Genomic DNA, 20355 nt, shown 5'->3' with positions numbered 1-20355 from the left:
GCATAAAAATTCAAACACAAAAATTGACAAATATTCAGAATAAAGCACATCAACAGCACAGCTTGACAAAGCCCGAGTGCAGTCATTTGTAATAAGTTTTAACTTGAACTACCAGAGACACTCTTGTGTGAATAGAATGTCTGCAGCATAAACAAACTTTACAGTCACGGGTGGCGTGTAAAGTTAATGAATTGAGCCAAGACAAGACTGAAATTGAAAACATTTATTCCAAAATAAAACTGCCACTAACTTTAAACAAGCTGGAGAAATCAAACATCTCATTAAAATGGTTAACCTGTAATTAGCTCGTTTGGAAGTACACAGTAAAGTCTGCGTCCACACTAGGTGAGTGGAGCACTAAACAGCAGGAATGTGACAAATCCACACAGGACTGTGACATATGCCAGTCTTATACAAAAAAAGAAAGAAAATCTTGTTGTTTTTTGCCTTAAAAGCATTGCTGACATAACAGCTACATTGCAAAGAAATTTTTAAAACACAATGTAACATGCAATATTACCTTGTATTTTCTCACAGCCGCCAAGCAGTCGGACAATGTCAATCTACACACCAATCTCCATAACAGACGATTTGCCACAGCACTCAGAAGAGCCCAAAGAGGGTCATCAGTGCAATTGGACTAAATATATGAAGAGCTGTATTAGCAGATAGTTTAGGGCTGAGGGTCTGTTTACAAGCAGATAAAAGCTTCTTAATCATCTGCTGGTGTGGGACTTCTGGCAGGACTTGCCGACCTGGAACGACTGAAATGGAGAGAAAACAGTCAGAATGGCCCACAAGACACAGCAAATATCCTTTCACTAGCCTTACACTTCAATGGAGAGCTCAGTGTATGGAAGGTTTCATCCTATTTCCACCAAGTGGTACAGTCTGAGTAACATGCAGTTTCCACTAAGGAGCATCCTATGATGAAGTTCTTCTAATGTACAGCAAGCAGACCAGTAGGAAGGTAGACATTAACAAGTTTCAAGGCGGCAGATAACGCAGGGCAACGCCCAAGCATGCAAATAATTGTTAGTCTTCAGGAAGCACTGTTGCATTATACAAGTGAGTGATCTGTGCCACTTGGTAGGAAAAGGCCTCAATGAAACACCAACTATCCCGCATAGGCAAAAAAAAAGCCCCCTATGCTCAGCAGATGGGGACAAAATTGTTTCCTTTCACCATCTTATTTCTTAAATTCAGTAAAAGAACCTAAAACCATGATAAGAATAATATTATTAAAAAACATGCTCCAACAGGGAACAACATTTAGACACTGGAGCCTGGAGTTCGTATTTGGAAAAACAGCCAAATAACTTAGGTATACAACTGGGCCTTCAGTTTATTTTTACTATTCTGAGGGCATTTAGGACTGTATGTTCCATTATATATAAACGTCTTGATGGACTAACAATATTGTCCACATCTGTAGTCTTCCTGAAATTGTATGTCACTACAATAGTACATTAAACACCCATGTGTCAGACAGGAATACGATTTGGAGTATTAATCTGATGTACTGAACATCTCACAAACCCTGCTGTAAAGTTCATAAAGGAAGTCTCACACACCCAATCACCCTCTTTCACAAACATTCATTCTGGACATGCTAAATAAGCTCACTCTTATCACCCATTGTCAAAATATCGACCAGAAACTGATTTACCCATCAACATTTTGTTTTCGGGGTTGATTTTTGGTTACCTTTGCAGACAGTAGCAGAAACAACAAGTACAGAGAAGCGAAGGATGATGACTACAACTCGGAGAGACACTGCGCAGGGAGGGTCTTGAAGACTGATCTCTCGTCAGCTCTCTCTTTGACTTTCAGAAGCTAAGAGGCGGTAGACTCTGGTAGGTAGTGGGCTCTGGTTGGTAGGGGAATGGATTTAAACTGCAGTAGCACTGATCTGTGTGGATCAGCCCCCAGTACGTCTGAAGGCTGGCTGACTCTAGAAGAACGACTCTATGTGTGCGGGCTGATCTCGTCTGAGCGCGGCGGTCGAACACACATGGCTGTCTAACAGCAGCTGCAGGCGGAGGCTGATCTCAGGTCAGCGCTAAGTCACCCTCCCGCAGGACGTACAGAGCCTGGGCCTGGGATCTGCTGCAGTGTCAATGCAGTGCTCAGGTCCCACCAAATGCTTTAAAGAAAATATGAAAAATAAACAAAACTGTACTGCAAAAATGCTAACGCTTTGTCTGAAACTACAGTTAGAAATGTTGGTGACATAGCAATATCAGTAAGTGAGATATATCACTACTTCTAGATATATTTAAATTAACATTATAAAATAACTATATTTGTATTGTTTGCCTTGAACTAATACTGCCTTTTGAAGTCACCAAGGCATCAAACTTGCTTGAAGTAAAAGCAATTATTATATTTTTTTTGTTACCTGCTGTTGGTTGAATCCCATCACACGGTCATAGCTTAAAAGGCCAGACAGGGCTCTGCACCACTGCCTACCATCTAATGCCTTCATCTACTGCAGAGGACCAACACACAGCTGTAGCATGGATCCAGAGGGATCTCAGTCGCATGTCAACAATTTGACTTAGTAAACTAAGAGGTAAACTAAAATGCATTCAACATAGAGGGTAAAATCAGTTACCTGTTCCTTTTGCGCGATGACTTTGAGCGAGAGCGGGAGCGAGAGGCAGAGCGCCTTCTGGGTGCTGAGCCGGAGCGGGACCTAGAGCGACTTAAACACAAACAGACATGGGCACCATTTCAAAGTTGCAGCGGGAGGATGGCAAAACATAAGACTACAATGAACCATGCATCTTTGACCGAGGACACTGCAAACTGCTCAGGGCCAAAGGTGTTCAAATGCTGCACAAAACCCTCTTACCTTCTGACTGGAGTCCTGGATTTGGAACGTGCAGGGGAGCCAGATCTGAAAACACAGATGTGCAACCTTAAAAAGAGCTCACTTTATCCTTCCTATCCTCAGATTCCCTCCCGAGTACCCACAGACAGGAGCCAGTGCCACCACCGATTACACTGGTTTACAACTAATTTGGTGTCTAAGTTTTGTGAGATGATTCAGGACCATGTTGATGCGGATCCAAAAATCACATTGGGTTTGCTCAATTAGAATGAGCCAAATGTTTTTATCTCAAACTGTTGCCAAAGGGTACCATCCCATAGGAGGTTGTTTTAACAGAACTACAGAAGGTAAAAATCTCCCTTGCAGGACTATTCTTGAGGTATTACAGTTATTATGTACAGTAACTTGGGAAACATGGGTGTGTAAGCAATAATCACCTGCTTCTGTGCCTGGAGTAGGAGGGAGAACGGCGGCGGCTCCTAGAATGATTCAAAAAGAAATAAATTCCAGAGAGTACAATAGTTTCTAGTGTCATTACATTTGTAGTGAGTGAACCAAGACAAGTAGAAATAGCTCACATACCTGCTGTAGCTACGGCTGCGGGAGCGAGAGCGGTAACGGCGGCCATGCGAGCGAGAGCGGGACCGAGAACGAGAGCGAGACCTGGACAGAACAAAATCAATCTTCAGACCTCACACAAAATATGTTCACCAGAGTAAGTTCTTCAAAGAACTTCAAAACGCATATGATATCCCATGTTGTTGTTTTTGCTCTTCCAATAGAGAGACACAAAAAAGGGTCTTCACACACCTGCTGCTGCGCCGTCCTCCTCCTCCTCCTCCCCCTCCTCCTCTCTTACTGAAGCGGTAGCAGTCATAGGCGTAGTGGCCCCTGTCCCCACACTGATAGCAGCGATCATTGGGGTCAAACTGCCGTCGACTGGGACGTCCGCGGCCCTTCCGAGAGAGGCCCGTCGACATCTCAACCCGGACGCGAGAGCCACAAAGCACCCTGAAAAAGTAATACATTAAGTTCATCCACAGTAACAGTTGCACTCAAGGCAAACAAGGGAGGTGACTTGTACTTACTTCCCATCCATGCCCTTAACAGCATCTTCAGCATCTCTGGAGTCTTCAAACTCCACAAAGGCAAAGCCGGGTGGGTTCCTGGCAACCCACACGGTCCTTAGAGGGCCATAGTAGCTGAAGGCTCGCTCCAGTTCTCCTTTTGCTGCACCATTCCCTAAATCTCCCACGTAGACTTTACAATCAGGAACCCGAGAGGAACTCCGGGAGGAGGATTCGCGGTAGGACATGGTCTACGCCTGAAAACAGAAAGCGCGTCAATTAGATCAAATTTCGACAAACACGCCAGTCAAACTACAGCCTCAGCCGGACTAACATGCAGGAACACAGAGACGCCACAGCAGCGCCACCTTTCTCCTTAGCGGCGCGCGCAAATTTCATCGCACGTTCATCAAAACACCACGATTTGACTATCATTTTATGGAATTGTTGCTTTACAAATGAATAAAAAACAAATGCCAGTCCGCCACTTTTAAAGCGTACACAACAAATGACAAACGACCTACAAGCGGAGGCTAACCCACGCAGCTAGCATACATGCTAGCGTGTAAGCACAGTGAAAACACATACACAGAACAGGATTTGGGAGCATTTTTTTTTTACGTTTTTCTTTCGCATGTCAACTTACATAAACGTTAAATACTATGTTGTAACCGAGCTAAATAAAATACTGCTTCACAGAAGAGGGAAACCCGCCTCGCTCGTCTCAATTACAAACAATGGCGTCAACACGCGTTAGCTTAGCCTTACCTCCTGCCGTGGAATCGATCGTTGCTCCAAAGCAGGACGGGATGATTTGATCGGGATCGTGATCAAGAAGAATATGTTATTGATAAAAATGGACTTGACTGACTAAACAGAGCTAGTTTCAGAGTATATGGAGCCGAACAACCTGAGCTCAGAGCGGCCCTTCTCCCGTGTCCTGCTCACACTTCTGCTCAATGCGCAGGCGCAACAGCCGCTTTCAAACAAGCAGAACAGCTTCATCTGCGCATGTGCGAGACTGTCGGTCTTCCCAGTAAAATGAAGAACTTATTTGCTTTTCCTTTTTTTTTAAGGAATGATATCTATGTTTCTGAAGGAGCTATACCTGATTTTACTTCTAGAAAAGGAATGAAATTCATTTTGTCCTCCTTTTGTGTAAACTCAAGCGTCTGTGGAGAACAGTGTGTATCAAGTTATAAAACATTTGTATCAATTTTATGAACTTTCAGGCTATTTTGTGAAAGTGACCCTGAAAAGTGACCCTGCAAGTTGTGAAATGCACCTATAAACGTGTCCCTGTAAAGAGTTTGGATGCTACAAATATATTAGGAAAGTTACGAATGAGTTTGCACCACAACTAACATTTTAATTTAGTGGCTTCCTCTTTCATTGTTTACAATCAAAAAATCAGGTATAGGGCCTTTAATCAAACCATAAGTATCTCATGTTTTCTGTGAATTTCTGTTCTCAAAACCTTTTTGGTCTGACGTGGAACCCCTTACTGTACACACATCAAACCATATTGCATTTAAAAATGTTATAACCATATTACCCGTGAAGAACGCAAGACTGAATATAATCCTTATATGGTTGCCTTTTTTGGAGCATTATATCACATTCAAGAGGCAAAATTCTCAAATGACAAACACTGCATGATATTTCCCCCAATAAATAAAACAAAATACATGCATTTACATGTTTTATTACAGATTTTTTATTGTTACCTAAAAAATATGCAGACAAATATGTGTGTGGGCTCTGAACGGCTCACCTCTCCCAAGCCCTGACCGTAACTTTACAAGGAGCGGGACGTCTCCAGCTCATCTCCATGACTAAATGCAGTCAAATATGAGCTTTACAAAAGTGTAGGTCATCCAGATCCATATAAAATACATTTGTACTGCTGACTGTATAGTTCAAAAAAGGTTGTGCAAAAGTGTTAGTGGCCTAATTTTCTTCACTCTGTAGAAAACAATATCCTAAACAATTATAACATTTAAAATTTCAGAAGCATTTGAAAACTTAACGTTGCAATATAAAGCTACTAAATATACATTGATCGTGATAGATGATCGTGATACCTAGATTCCAATTCAGACAATCGTGACATGGATATGAAAACATTTAAATGGTGCATTTTTAGGAGAGTTCTACCTTCTGCGTCCAGGGCCATATATGTTTGCCAATCTTTCTGCTGAATATTTTTAGTACGTGACACTCAAAGTTTGGACAATCCTGCTGTTAATACTCCCAAACAAATGTGTAAACACGGAAAACCAAATCAGATTTTATTTCTGATGCAAAACACATTACATGTAAACATTACAGGTCATTTTCTTAAAAAAACATCCTATTGCAATGTGATTTTACAGGCAGAACCGTACATTTTACCGCACATGGCTAATAAAGTGAAACTGAATGTGGCAAAATGGCAAGTATTCCTCTGCTGCACGGCCTCCTCTCTGACTACCAGCTTCACCCAGGTCAGGATTCAACTCTATTATATCAAACCAACACACTTTAGTGGCAATAAGTTTGCACAACACAATGTTCTTTAGCTAAACTCGCATCACCCAGCTGCAAAACCTCAATCTCATCAATATCATCTGTATTGATGATGGGAGAGTGTGACCACAGTAAAACGCCTTCTCCAGCACATCCCAAAGATTCCCAATAGGCTATATGCACAGTTTTACCATGTGACGTCTTCCTGGACAGGCAGCCAGATGCTGTACTTCCTGTCAGCGATCGTTTACATTCACAATTAGCAGGTTCCCACACAAATATAGAGATAGCTCAGGATCTGGTAAAGGACAACGAGTTACTGATGGACAGTCACAGCAACGTGTTACAAACATCATGTTCACTGTGAATCTGCCCCAAAGGAAACGCCAGCTGTCGAAAGGTAGGAGCTTTTATCTTAGAGCTAAAGGCTAATGTTAAAAATGATAATATAACATGTAAACAAGTAAATATTATTTAAACTATTAACAGGACGATTCTTTTTAGCGCAGGCTCGTTCAAAACTTGGAGCTAGTTTTATTTTTTATTTTGTGTTCGCCGCGTTAGCCTCAAGACAAAAACATCCACCGTTATAAACACGGAGTTTCCTCCAGTGAAGTCGTCAAGTCTCACGTAATATTTTCTAACCTGCTCCAGTCACATCTTAACTTTTACTCGCTGTCCTTTACCAAATCTTGAGCTATTGCTTCATTTCTGTGGGACCCTGCTCATTTTTAATGGGAAGATATAACGAACAGGAAGGACAGCATCTGGTTTACTGTCCAGGCGGAAATCACGTGGGGTCACTGTGCCAATATATATATGGGGTCAAGATCTGGACTCTGTGGCGGCAGATCCATCTCATTTTTTTGGGCTCATACTTTTGCTCAACCTAGACCTGACCAACTGCTGCAGCGGAGCCGTGGGAACATATTTAGTTTGAAGGTGCTGAGAGACAACATTGTCCCTCAGAAAACGCTTTTTATGTGCTTATTTTGTATTCATTAATATTATCTGCAATGCGTAAATTATCCATGTCTACATGTCTGTAGAGGTCTAAATCAGTGGATCTCATCTGGTGGCGCTCAACAACCTACAACAACAACCTAAATAAAAATCAACTATTTTTGATTTAGTTTTAGCCAGCAAAAAATATTTTAGCCAGAGAAATAAACACTGACTGACACACAAGTTGTGATCCGCTGATCTAAACGTAGGCTGACACGCTTTACACACAAAAGGCTCCATGGAAACAGGTCATGCTGTCATCTACAAAAGATATATATGATCTAAATAATTGCAGTCAAACATTTTATGATTAATCTTGCAGCTTTAGGTCACACAAATATGAGAAATACAGCAGCTCACCAAAGGAAAATGCGATCTGTCTCCAAGTGTCATTCAGGATTCCTAAGGCACTCCCCTTTACAGCAAAAACACTGTTCGAGTGTCCCCCGAACAGCATTTCTTCACAAAGTGTAAATAAACATTCATCAGCTGATAATGTTAGACCCTGATCTTTTAAAAATAAAATACAAGAGAAGACAAAATACGGATGTGGTTCCAACTCCCACATTGTAAACATTTTTTTTTCCACAAAAGTGAAGAGAACAAGTAAATTCATGCACACAGCATCCAGCAGAGGGCGCTAGGTGTAGACACAGTTCTGGTACCTTCAGCGTGTGCCAGTGCGTTTGGACGGTTTGGACGCTGATCTGAACACAGAATGAGACATCAGCTCGTCTCATTCTTTCCTCTGAGCAGGGGACGCAGCTCTGAAACAACAGCAACAACAGCCTTCGGTTAGACAGTCATGGGCAGATGGAGCCTCAAGGAGTGTGTGGCACCTTCCCCTCCAACTGTCTGGACAAGGGTGGCTTGCTCTACGGCACTGAAAAGTGGAGCTCAAAGTTAGGGTAACAAAGTCAAAAGTGAGGACAATTAATAAAGTCATGCCTATTTGTGAGTTCACAAACCAAGAGAATCCATTTTGTGCTGCTCACGCTGTTATGTTTGAAATGGGCATGCCGAGCCTCTCCATACTTTACTACAGGGACTTAGCCTGGCATAAAGCCAAACTGACTTCATGTATGTATTTATAAATACATATAATAACACGCTATTTCCAAATCGAGACGGGAGGTGGGGCTAACCATCGCAATTTGAACGAGAGCGAGCCCAAAAATAAAAGGGACCTACACTTTGCGTTTACGTCCTCCGCCATGATTGTTTGTATCCACACGTGCAGTCGAGCACATGTTCCGGTGAAAGCCCTCAGAGCAGCTTCTGCTGTGGCTCTAAGGACAAGTCCAGCTCATTTACAACAGAAGAAAGTGAACTGGTAAAAGATCGTTGTGCCGCGGCTGCCATCTTGGTTTTGCCGGAGTCACTGAGATTCAAATCGCACAATTCCAGACTGTATCCCCATGTGTCTCTTAACATGGAGGATCAGTCTTTTTGTGATTCTCATGGTTACTGCAGCTTTTGGCTTTTGTCAAGGCGGAACTCTTTTTCCATGTTTTGGTGGGACAATAAACAGTGTAACACCAGTCAGATCATTGGACAAAACATCAAACCTGAAGAGCTCTTGGATAATGTTTTGCACAGAGAGTGATGTCATCAAAGGTTGATGAGTTTAGGGGGAGGGCCAGGGAGGACCTCAAAGTGAGCCAAAGGGAGCACCTGGGATTCGCAGATAGATTGGGGATAAGGCTGGGTACAGTTACATTTGACACATGAACAATACTTTTTCTGATACCAATATTAAAATATGTGTCGTCTTTAACCAGAAAACAGGGAGAAAATAGGGAAATATTTGTAACAAAAAATTGGCCAAAAAATTGCCTGTGTAAATTTGGGGATAATGAGGCAAATATTTAGGAAAAAAATGCAACACCATCTAAATTGTCCGTTTTTTGGGTACTTGCTTTCGATACCAGTAGTACCTAAATGTTTTATTAAATACCATACTGGTATCGTTTAATGGTACCCGGCCCTAGTAGACCCCTCATCCAAGAAATGTCTTAGGTGTTATTTTATTAAGGGCTTTAACTTATGATTCTGTACTCAATAAAGCTTCTCTCACCTTGTTGAAAAACCTCTGTGTTTACCCTGAGTCAGGTATCTGCATGTTAACCTTCTATCGTCGGTCTGAAAGTCTTCACAGTGTGTTTTGTTGCGTACCTTTCATCTCTGTGTTCTGTGCCGTGCCGTCCTCGGCTGGTCGGCTGCTGGACTCACAGTTGTTGGACTTCTTGGCGCCCTTTTGTCCGTCTACATTGTCCGTCTTGACCAAGCAGAGCGTCTGCAGCAGCCCCATGGAGTCAAAGTCCTCTCCTGAATGCAGACCGCGCTTCCTCAGCATCTCCAGAACCTACAACAACCCATCAGTGTGGTCAAAGTGATGCTTGACACGGCAGAATCATATTTAAAGTCATGGTTACTGCCCAAGCCCTGGGGATCTGAGACGGCCCTTCATAAGCGACAGGTCTGAGGGGCGGTACACGATCCAGACCTAATGCTAATGCCAAGAAAAAGACAATACAAACGGTCTGTTCCTTATGTATTCATTTAAAGCTGCACTAAGCTATGTCTTTTTTTAATCTTTTTTCAGTAGGTGTCAGTAGTGAACCCTGCTCTGCCCCCTCACCCCCTCCACACCTGCTCTGATCTCATCTGTTGTGGAACAGCCTTCAAACTAGCTTTTAACACATAGAATTCACTAAAATATGTCTAGGATGTAAACATGTTGTGTTTTAATGGTTTTATCTCTTTCTGCAAATCACTTTGGTCCTCCTGATGTTGTTGTAAAGTGCTATAGAAATAAAATTGGATTGATTGATTGGATTGATTGATTGGATTGATTGATTGACCATAGATTCAATGAGATACGGAAATCTCATCTACATTGTGAGCAACACACATTTATCAGTATAATAAATTAGATTAAACATTTTGCTAAACTGAAACCGTTTTTCTGTTTGTCATTTTTTGGGGGGTATTTAGACATAATACTTCCATGTAGAAATGGGTCTACAGTACAGAGCTTTTTTCCCCCGCAACCCTTGAACGCCTCACTGCCTCCTGGTATCTATTCATGCACAGTCAGGTTTCCTGCATGAATAGATATTGCATTATTCAAAAACAGACATTTCATGAGGATTTCAGCTGCATCAGAGCAGGTCTGTCAGATGTTTGTCAGTTCACAATCTTTTTCTAAACTTCTATCATAATGCTAAACTGTTAGCCGCTAACTGTTGTGGCGTCTGCTGCTTCAAACATTTGCAGGTGTTTGTGTTTACATGGTGAGGGGCAGGTGAGGGTGAGGCGTGTGGTGGGGGGGTGCTGTTGAGGCGAGGGAGCTGCAGCTCATCTGTGTTCCCAGATACTGTAAAAGACATGACCTCTCACTGAAAGACTTATGAAAGCTGATTTCTTCAGTCCAGAGCGCTATTTTTTACACTCACCAACAATCGATACTAATAAAGAACAGAGCGACACCGTGTTGCTACATGCTACATGCTACAAACAGGCTACAGGCCCCACTCTTAGTAAATGATCAAGTGTAAAAACGTCTCTGGGCACACCTTGATGTATTTGTAGGATTTCAGTTCACTGACGTTCTCCTCCAGAAAGAGCAGGTACAGAGAGAGGTCGTCCCATTGGCCGGCGGGCGAGGGCAGGACGCTGACGGTGGGCAGCGATTGGTAAGTCTCCAGGAAGTGGGCGCATCGATTGCAAACGAGGGGGCGGAGACTGGAGTATATAACCACAGGAACCAAAGCCACGAAAACAATCAGGTTCACCATACTGAAGCAGAAAAAAAGAGATCCGACATTTCAGGGGGAATTCGCAAATGCTGTCCTTAGACTAACTTTAGCCAAAACAATAGAAAAAGTGAAAAAACTCAGGTCACTACTGGTAACTACACCAACCACCCTGTAGTGTCCAAATGCAAATGTGTGAAGCATCTGAAAAGTAGCGAGAAGACTGAGCATTGAGGCTTCTTTAAACATTACACAACATGGATAATGCCTGGGATACACAAGAGCATTTTTAGATCTTTGGCGATTTTAAAAGTGCACAGACCACAAACGTAAGGACATTTTTTCATGTAAAATATATCAAATTTTAATCTAATCGAGATTTTTTTAACCAAATTCCTCAATGATCGCATCGCATTTTAATTGACGGGTTTATTCACCAATCCTGATGCAGAAAAAACATGTGATACAGGCTGAGGGCAGCAGTGGATTAGCTGCACTTCAGACAGTGAGTTTTAAGTTTGATCCGTCTTTTATACATATAAATGTGCTGTTCTCCTCTATTCGTGTATCAGCCTCACTGTATTTAACCATGAGGGAGAGGAGTGACCACCACGTAACAGTGGGGAAGTGTTTCAGTGCTTGCCTATTACACAGGATTACACAAGACACGGGTCCAGGACAGGCCCTGCAGTCTCACCTGAGCAGGGAGAAGACCCCGACAGCGATGAGCTTGCACTGCACCTTTTCGGGCACGCTAGGGTCAGAGATGAGGAGTCCCACCCTCAGTGAGCACCCGAACTCATCCGTGAGGGTGGCCAGGCGCAGGTAGTAGCCCAGGTAGACACAGGCGCACAGCAGGGTGACCAGGGTGAGCGCGCGGCACAGCAGGTAGTACAGCAGCAGGCTCCGCCCACTGCGTTTGGTCATCAGGAAACGCTCCAGCAGAGGGTAATTAAAGCAGCCCTCACTCAAGTCACTGCATGAGCAGAGAGGGGGGGGAGAAATGGACATGAGGTTACAGATGAGATGTTCAAGTTACATTTCAAACTTCTTTATAACTTAGGATAGATTTTCACAGATAGCGTTATGTTTTCTCCCAGAATCTTTTGGAATTTCATTGAATTTCCCTTGACCTGAGAAAACCCAAAGCAAGATAGATTCAAGCTCAGGCTTAACATCTGAACAGATTTTCAGGAAATATCGTGCCCCTCCCTCTCCAAATGGACCTTTGCTCATTTGACCAAAAAGTTCTATTTTAACCTCTTTTTGTCTGAAAAATGCTTCAGGCTTGTCCAAATATCACGCCACTGTAGAAACGTATGGCTGGAATGAGCAAAGGTACAAGGCAAATGTTTTGCTTGTTTATTCCCCATGGAGATCTTGGTAAAAGCTGGAAAAGCGGTGTGGTCGGTGTGGTCTGGTACCTCTCGGAGGTGCTGAGGTGCTTGGCCAGTGTAACTGCGCGGTTGTAGCAGCGGTCCAGCTCCTCCATGATGAAGGCCAGGTCAGATTGCAGGAGAGGCGCCGCAGAGAACCTCCAGAACAGGGCGGGACTGTACATGAGGACAGAGACCAGCAGCAGGACGTACGGGAAGAACTGACAAAGAAACAACGTTTAGATGGACATTAGCATTTGTGGAAATACAAGTGAAAGAATGTGAAAATGTTGCAAGGGTCCAGGGCACATAACAGACCATAGACATAAATGTGTGCTTTTAGTTTTATGTATCTGTGCTGTGTCTATTTGCTTTTTGGCTTTTTCATCAATGGCTAAAACAAAATGATATTACTTTTGAAAGTAAAACAATCATCCAAGCAGATCTTGGAGGAAAATGTTTTCCTTGACTTAGACTTAATTGATCTCCTACCATCTATGGACAAACTTCAGCTTCCCTCACAGACCAAATCCAACCCCTGGAAGGACCAACTTTTGCCCATGGTCCCCATGTTGTGTACCTCAGCTCGAAAGCCCTGGATGGACGGTGTAAATATTGTGAACAGTGCAGTACCTTGTGTAACCACAGGGGCAGTGTGTGAGTGTGCACCGCTGCCCAGCAGTACGAGTCCACGTACATCGCCTGCCGCCAAGAGAAGTTGGAGGGAGAGAAGCAGCTGATCTGAGTCCCTGTCACAAACACAGCACAGTGTTGTCCAAAGACAAGAAACCCATCGGTCAGTGAGACAGATATTAAAGGTGTATTATGGAGCTTTTTATGTGAAAAACAAAAACTTTAATTGGCGTGTATTTGACATTTTAGTGAACCAGTGGTCAGCATGGCACCTGTGACCTGTCCATCACAGAGGCCTCTATCATGCTCTATGCTTCTCACATTAAGGTAAATCCTCGCTGAACAGAACACCGATGGTCGCACTGTAGCCCATAATCTAATCATGCCTGTGTTCCTAAGTTCTAAAGCTCTATGGCTTTGGGAGTACTGCGTCAAATAAGGACAGAAATGACCATATTTCCCAGCCTGAGGTCCATGCTCGCGGCGCACTGTTCACCATGTGTAAGCAAAGAGAGGAGGCTGTGGTTTAGCAGGTTATTAACAGTGTCTTTCAGTATATTTGCGCACGTATGAGCACAGCGGGCCGGGCAAAGTGCAGCTCTCGTCTCCGTCTATCAGACTTTTAAACCTCTCCGCAGAAATGTGAGGAGGTTTTCTCTGCTCAGTGCAGGTCTGAGTATTAGCCACGGTTCAATCACAGGTGGCGGTGTAATATCGGTAATAATTTGATCAAAATCTGATCAAAAGTAATGACATGCATATACAGCATATCTGAGTCCTGATCAGGAGGTAATGTCCGAGTCTGAAACCACGTCCGATCAGGTGGTCAGATCGGGACATCCCTATAATAATCAGACATTTTAGTCAGAAACTAAACCAAATGAAAAGTTGGTGATAATCATGAGATTTGGATGAACTAAAGTTTGCACACTCTTCTTGGCAGCGGTGGAGCAGTACTGACCGACAGACACCTCCTGAGCGAAGGCCAGGGAGATGAGTAGCAGGGGCAGCCCCACGGCCACACAGGTCACCATCTTATCCACTGCCAGCTCGGTGCGCACGCTGCGGTACCGCGCCTGGTTGGGCTCCTTCAGCAGGAAGTCGCTGAACACATACTCTGTGGCCACATGCGCTATAGCCATCTCCAGCACCTGGCAGACAAGGTCACACAAGGAAAACTTTCAATGGGAACTTTAGCTTGCTAATGTTGGTCATTTTCCAAAATCAAAAGCTGTCGAAACACTTAAACTTGATTAAGTGGCTTTGTTGTTTCATCTCAAATAAATGATACAAATGAACATTATTGTTCTGTTTTCTGCTTCAATATGACAAATACTTTAGCATCAGCATTAAAAAAGCCCTGATTCCCTGAATCCAATCCATAGATAGAGTTGTTAGAACGAGAAATGGAAGATCTCTGTGTGAAATTAAACTGGAGGAAAGCACTTGTTTTTGTTTGAGCTGAGGTTTGTACAAAAGATATGTCTGCATGAATCAGCTACATGTATGAAACCATTTAATCAAATCGAAAATCGAGATTGATAAATATAACCAAAAAAATTGTTCCTGTATCGTCCAGCCCTATTATTTAAATATTATGAAATGAGAGTGGGTCCTGAAGCCACACGATTTGAGAGCCACAGGTTCACAGCTCTACAAAGCTCTCTGAGCTCAGACATTAATGCTCCTGAACAAGTGAAGTGAAGTGTGTGAAACAAACATGAAGTACACATCTAACCACAGTTGCAATGCTGTAGTTTATATTTCCTAAAGGTTGTCACGGGTTGTTTCTCCTCAGACGTGTTGGATCATGCCCACAGCCTCACATTCTCTGGGACAGCTGTGCCCCTAAAATACCCTCAGAGCGTCCTGAAGGATGTAGATACAACAGCTTTATAATAGTGAACTTACTGTATACACGTTATGAGTTAAGTAAGAAGTTATTATTGAAAAAACTAAAAAGGAGCATTAACATTTGAGAGAAGACCGATTTATGAACAGCTACTGATTTATAGTATTAGACCTTTTGTCGCCGAGGGCCAAAATGAAAATGTGCCTATGGGCCACAGGCCAAACACAGCCATTTAGTACAACTGTACAACAGTACAACAGCATAACTGCAAACAATAATAGGTATACATTTGCATTTTATTCTATCTGTGCAAATAACATGCTACATTAAAACAAATGTTAACTACGGCAAAAGCAGAGTTTTAGTCGAACCAAATCAAACTCCAAACTCAAAAGTGCACTATTTCAAACTATAGTCCATCATTTTTGTCTTCAAACTTTAGCAGTAAAAATAGTCCAACAATGTCATTATTTTCCAAGAAATGAAGATTTAATGCTGTAAGAATCCAATTGAACGTTTTTAGGATGATCTTTAAAGGCCCTATACCTGATTTTGTCATTTCAAACAATGAAAGAGGAAGCCACTACATTGAAATGTTGGGGATACAAACTCATCCCTAATCTTCCTAACATATTTTTATTATCCCAATTCCCAACAGGGACATGTTTAGAGGCACATTTCACTACTTGCAGGGCCACTTTCACAAGAGTGCTAGAAAACACGCCTCCAAGTTCATGAAATTGCTACAAATGCTTTATAATTAAATCTACAGTGTTTCCCCACAAATGTCTGAGTTTACAATATACTTAAGGAAGACAAACCAGATTTCATTCCATAACTAGAAAGGAAATCAGGCATAGCTCCTTTAAGGCCTTAGAAAGGATTATTGGGGGGATATGAGCAGATGAAGGTGTGAAGTGATTATAGATCCATATAATAACTAAAGCATTCTTTTCCAATAATGATTTGATTGCAATTCATTTTGAACCATACTTGTATCAGGCCTAACTGTTTTCGCTCCCTGGCAGCTGTGTTTTATAATAGTTAAAAAGAAAACATTAGTCATGATACTGTTCATCTTAAGTGTATTGTTGTGTTGTATTGTAGTAGTTTAGTCTGAAAGAGCTGAGAAAGAAAGAGCAACTAATCATCAAAACATTAAAAACTCATTGTAATCGGAGAAACCAGGTGACACGTTTTGAAAAGTGAGGTCTGCCCTCTGCCAGGTCGACCCTGGTTTAAGTATATCCCTGAATTAGTGCTGGTTTCCCAGCATTTTATACTGTAGATAAGTTGGTTTGACTATAGTTTACAGTCAGTATGTTAGTGCAGGTCTTTCCCTGGTTTAGTCCTATGTTAGTGCTGGTCTTTCCCTGGTTTAGTCCTATGTTAGTGCTGGTCTTTCCCTGGTTTAGTCCTATGTTAGTGCAGCTGGTCTTTCCCTGGTTTAGTCCTATGTTAGTGCAGGTCTTTCCCTGGTTTAGTCCTATGTTAGTGCTGGTCTTTCCCTGGTTTAGTCCTATGTTAGTGCTGGTCTTTCCCTGGTTTAGTCCTATGTTAGTGCAGCTGGTCTTTCCCTGGTTAGTCCTATGTTAGTGCTGGTCTTTCCCTGGTTTAGTCCTATGTTAGTGCTGGTCTTTCCCTGGTTTAGTCCTATGTTAGTGCAGCTGGTCTTTCCCTGGTTTAGTCCTATGTTAGTGCAGCTGGTCTTTCCCTGGTTAGTCCTATGTTAGTGCTGGTCTTTCCCTGGTTTAGTCCTATGTTAGTGCTGGTCTTTCCCTGGTTTAGTCCTATGTTAGTGCTGGTCTTTCCCTGGTTTAGTCCTATGTTAGTGCTGGTCTTTCCCTGGTTTAGTCCTATGTTAGTGCAGCTGGTCTTTCCCTGGTTTAGTCCTATGTTAGTGCAGCTGGTCTTTCCCTGGTTAGTCCTATGTTAGTGCTGGTCTTTCCCTGGTTTAGTCCTATGTTAGTGCAGCTGGTCTTTCCCTGGTTAGTCCTATGTTAGTGCAGCTGGTCTTTCCCTGGTTTAGTCCTATGTTAGTGCTGGTCTTTCACTGGTTTAGTCCTATGTTAGTGCTGGTCTTTCCCTGGTTTAGTCCTATGTTAGTGCTGGTCTTTCCCTGGTTTAGTCCTATGTTAGTGCTGGTCTTTCCCTGGTTTAGTCCTATGTTAGTGCAGCTGGTCTTTCCCTGGTTTAGTCCTATGTTAGTGCTGGTCTTTCCCTGGTTTAGTCCTATGTTAGTGCAGCTGGTCTTTCCCTGGTTTAGTCCTATGTTAGTGCAGCTGGTCTTTCCCTGGTTTAGTCCTATGTTAGTGCAGCTGGTCTTTCCCTGGTTAGTCCTATGTTAGTGCTGGTCTTTCCCTGGTTTAGTCCTATGTTAGTGCAGCTGGTCTTTCCCTGGTTAGTCCTATGTTAGTGCAGCTGGTCTTTCCCTGGTTTAGTCCTATGTTAGTGCTGGTCTTTCACTGGTTTAGTCCTATGTTAGTGCTGGTCTTTCCCTGGTTTAGTCCTATGTTAGTGCTGGTCTTTCCCTGGTTTAGTCCTATGTTAGTGCTGGTCTTTCCCTGGTTTAGTCCTATGTTAGTGCAGCTGGTCTTTCCCTGGTTTAGTCCTATGTTAGTGCTGGTCTTTCCCTGGTTTAGTCCTATGTTAGTGCAGCTGGTCTTTCCCTGGTTTAGTCCTATGTTAGTGCAGCTGGTCTTTCCCTGGTTTAGTCCTATGTTAGTGCAGCTGGTCTTTCACTGGTTTAGTCCTATGTTAGTGCAGCTGGTCTTTCACTGGTTTAGTCCTATGTTAGTGCTGGTCTTTCCCTGGTTTAGTCCTATGTTAGTGCAGCTGGTCTTTCCCTGGTTTAGTCCTATGTTAGTGCTGGTCTTTCACTGGTTTAGTCCTATGTTAGTGCTGGTCTTTCCCTGGTTTAGTCCTATGTTAGTGCTGGTCTTTCCCTGGTTTAGTCCTATGTTAGTGCTGGTCTTTCACTGGTTTAGTCCTATGTTAGTGCTGGTCTTTCCCTGGTTTAGTCCTATGTTAGTGCTGGTCTTTCACTGGTTTAGTCCTATGTTAGTGCTGGTCTTTCCCTGGTTTAGTCCTATGTTAGTGCTGGTCTTTCCCTGGTTTAGTCCTATGTTAGTGCAGCTGGTCTTTCCCTGGTTTAGTCCTATGTTAGTGCAGCTGGTCTTTCCCTGGTTTAGTCCTATGTTAGTGCTGGTCTTTCCCTGGTTTAGTCCTATGTTAGTGCTGGTCTTTCCCTGGTTTAGTCCTATGTTAGTGCTGGTCTTTCCCTGGTTTAGTCCTATGTTAGTGCAGCTGGTCTTTCCCTGGTTTAGTCCTATGTTAGTGCTGGTCTTTCCCTGGTTTAGTCCTATGTTAGTGCTGGTCTTTCCCTGGTTTAGTCCTATGTTAGTGCAGCTGGTCTTTCCCTGGTTTAGTCCTATGTTAGTGCTGGTCTTTCCCTGGTTTAGTCCTATGTTAGTGCTGGTCTTTCCCTGGTTTAGTCCTATGTTAGTGCAGCTGGTCTTTCCCTGGTTTAGTCCTATGTTAGTGCAGCTGGTCTTTCCCTGGTTTAGTCCTATGTTAGTGCAGCTGGTCTTTCCCTGGTTTAGTCCTATGTTAGTGCAGCTGGTCCTTCCCTGGTTTAGTCCTATGTTAGTGCTGGTCTTTCCCTGGTTTAGTCCTATGTTAGTGCTGGTCTTTCCCTGGTTTAGTCCTATGTTAGTGCAGCTGGTCCTTCCCTGGTTTAGTCCTATGTTAGTGCAGCTGGTCTTTCCCTGGTTTAGTCCTATGTTAGTGCTGGTCTTTCCCTGGTTTAGTCCTATGTTAGTGCTGGTCTTTCCCTGGTTTAGTCCTATGTTAGTGCAGCTGTTTTGTGACATAGTTGTGCGCCTGGACTCGCTTTTACAGCTGCTTTGACAAAAGATAAGTGTTTACTGCCTTACTACAGAGTCACAGAGTACCAGAGTACCAGAGTACCAGAGTACCAGCTCACAGAGGAAGGTAATTCATCGTTGTTGTAATTCAGTTCAGTTTAGAAGAAAGCGCAGATGAGACTTGGTTACTGACCTGAAAGATCGGCGAGAAGCTGCCGGGAAACTGCCGGGAAACTGCTGTGAAGCGCTCAGACCATGGAGCCGAGATGAAAATGAAACTTGTAGCAACAGGCAGGCGCAGAAGAAGAGGGGGAGGAGGACCCGAGGACCGCGGGAGCGTGTGAGGACAACAACAACTTTCGGAGTAAAGCTCCTTCCTGTGCGCAGCCAGTCCTCTTCCGCCTCCGAGCCATGCGCGCGCTGGTGTACAGGCATGTCAGGTGTTTTTTAGTGTGCGCGCGTGTGTTCGTGTGTGGGCGTGACGGCGCTCGTGACGGGACGTGGTTGGTCGCTCGTGCTGTCTGTGATTTCAAATAAACTGCGAGCACGGACGTTGTTTTTTTGCAACTTTTTTTGCAACTTAAAAAAAAATGTTTGGGGTAATACTAACCCTGTTATTTAGATCAAAAGTAGCGAGTTACAAAATAGCCTATATTTTTTTCTTTTTTCAGTAACTACGGTCCGGAATGTAAGTGTATTTACATGGTTTGATGTACGAACGGAAAAAAAAAAGCAGCTATCTGCAGTTCCGTCGGGACAGAGAAAGAAAAGGAAATCATTAATATTGTTTATAATTTGCCAAATGTAACTCAAAGTAGTGCAACTCAGCTACAACAGTAATATGTAATACAAACATATTACATGTTTAAAGCTGTAACTACTAATATAGCATATATCACAATGAAGGTAACTTGTCCAACACTGAATATTAATACAAGACAAGACTTGCGAATCTATAATAATAATAATAAATGCATTTATATCATTTACATTTTTACAGTCTATGCCAATTACACCTCGCTACATGAAAGAAACACATTCATAAATAATTCTGGGATTTACCTTGTACCTTACCAGACTTTTTACATAAACGGTTTAATTTTGAACAGAACGATTTTTACTCAATAGAAAAAGAAACAATTGAACATGCCAGGCTGCTGTTGACTTTTAGGCTGCCATGCACAGCTGGATATCTCTCTGAATATTGAAAATGTATCTTTTGTTGAACTAACTGGATTCAAAAACTAATCTGATTTTGTGGATTTTGAAAAATACCACTCCACTCTTTTATCCTGGAGTTATCAATTATTATGTAGATTACTTCAGGTCCTTCAGATGTGCCTTAAACATGAGTAAGAAAGCCTTATACAATTCTATCAGTGTCAGTCACCTTTTCTGGAAAAGACTGAGATGATTCAACTTGAATTGTACATGTTTTATATTTATTTAAAAAA

General features: G+C 42.7%; 2 protein-coding genes across 3 annotated transcripts; both read right to left on the bottom strand.

Annotated features, from left to right (window-relative positions):
• Positions 1–208: 208 nt before the first annotated feature.
• srsf7a (serine and arginine rich splicing factor 7a) lies at positions 209–4877 on the bottom strand. Of its 2 annotated transcripts, XR_013793275.1 has the most exons (9): positions 4672–4877; positions 3925–4160; positions 3647–3847; positions 3419–3499; positions 3274–3315; positions 2858–2902; positions 2618–2707; positions 1708–2146; positions 625–764 (listed from the first exon to the last, which is right to left on the bottom strand). XR_013793275.1 is itself a non-coding variant. In XM_079564181.1 (8 exons), the coding sequence occupies exons 2-8, from the start codon at positions 4149–4151 to the stop codon at positions 713–715; spliced, it is 738 nt and encodes a 245-aa protein (XP_079420307.1). In that variant the 5' UTR covers positions 4152–4160; positions 4672–4877; the 3' UTR covers positions 209–712. The 2 variants fall into 2 exon arrangements, 1 of the variants encoding a protein (XP_079420307.1); XM_079564181.1 differs by lacking the exon at positions 1708–2146 and having other exon boundaries at positions 209–764.
• Positions 4878–7495: 2618 nt separating this feature from the next.
• Positions 7496–19267, bottom strand: LOC306970129 (pannexin-1-like). The gene is made up of 8 exons (XM_079565993.1): positions 19095–19267; positions 14145–14334; positions 13184–13299; positions 12599–12771; positions 11872–12150; positions 10995–11217; positions 9592–9781; positions 7496–8183 (listed from the first exon to the last, which is right to left on the bottom strand). Exons 2-8 carry the CDS (start codon positions 14323–14325, stop codon positions 8143–8145), a joined length of 1203 nt encoding a protein of 400 aa, XP_079422119.1. The 5' UTR covers positions 14326–14334; positions 19095–19267; the 3' UTR covers positions 7496–8142.
• Positions 19268–20355: the final 1088 nt, after the last annotated feature.

The sequence above is a fragment of the Gobius niger genome (genome assembly GCF_951799975.1).
Source record: "Gobius niger genome assembly, chromosome: 1".
Lineage (NCBI taxonomy): Eukaryota > Metazoa > Chordata > Actinopteri > Gobiiformes > Gobiidae > Gobius > Gobius niger.
The sequence above is the reverse complement of the archived record's forward strand: the minus strand, read 5'-3'. Positions and strand labels throughout refer to the sequence as shown.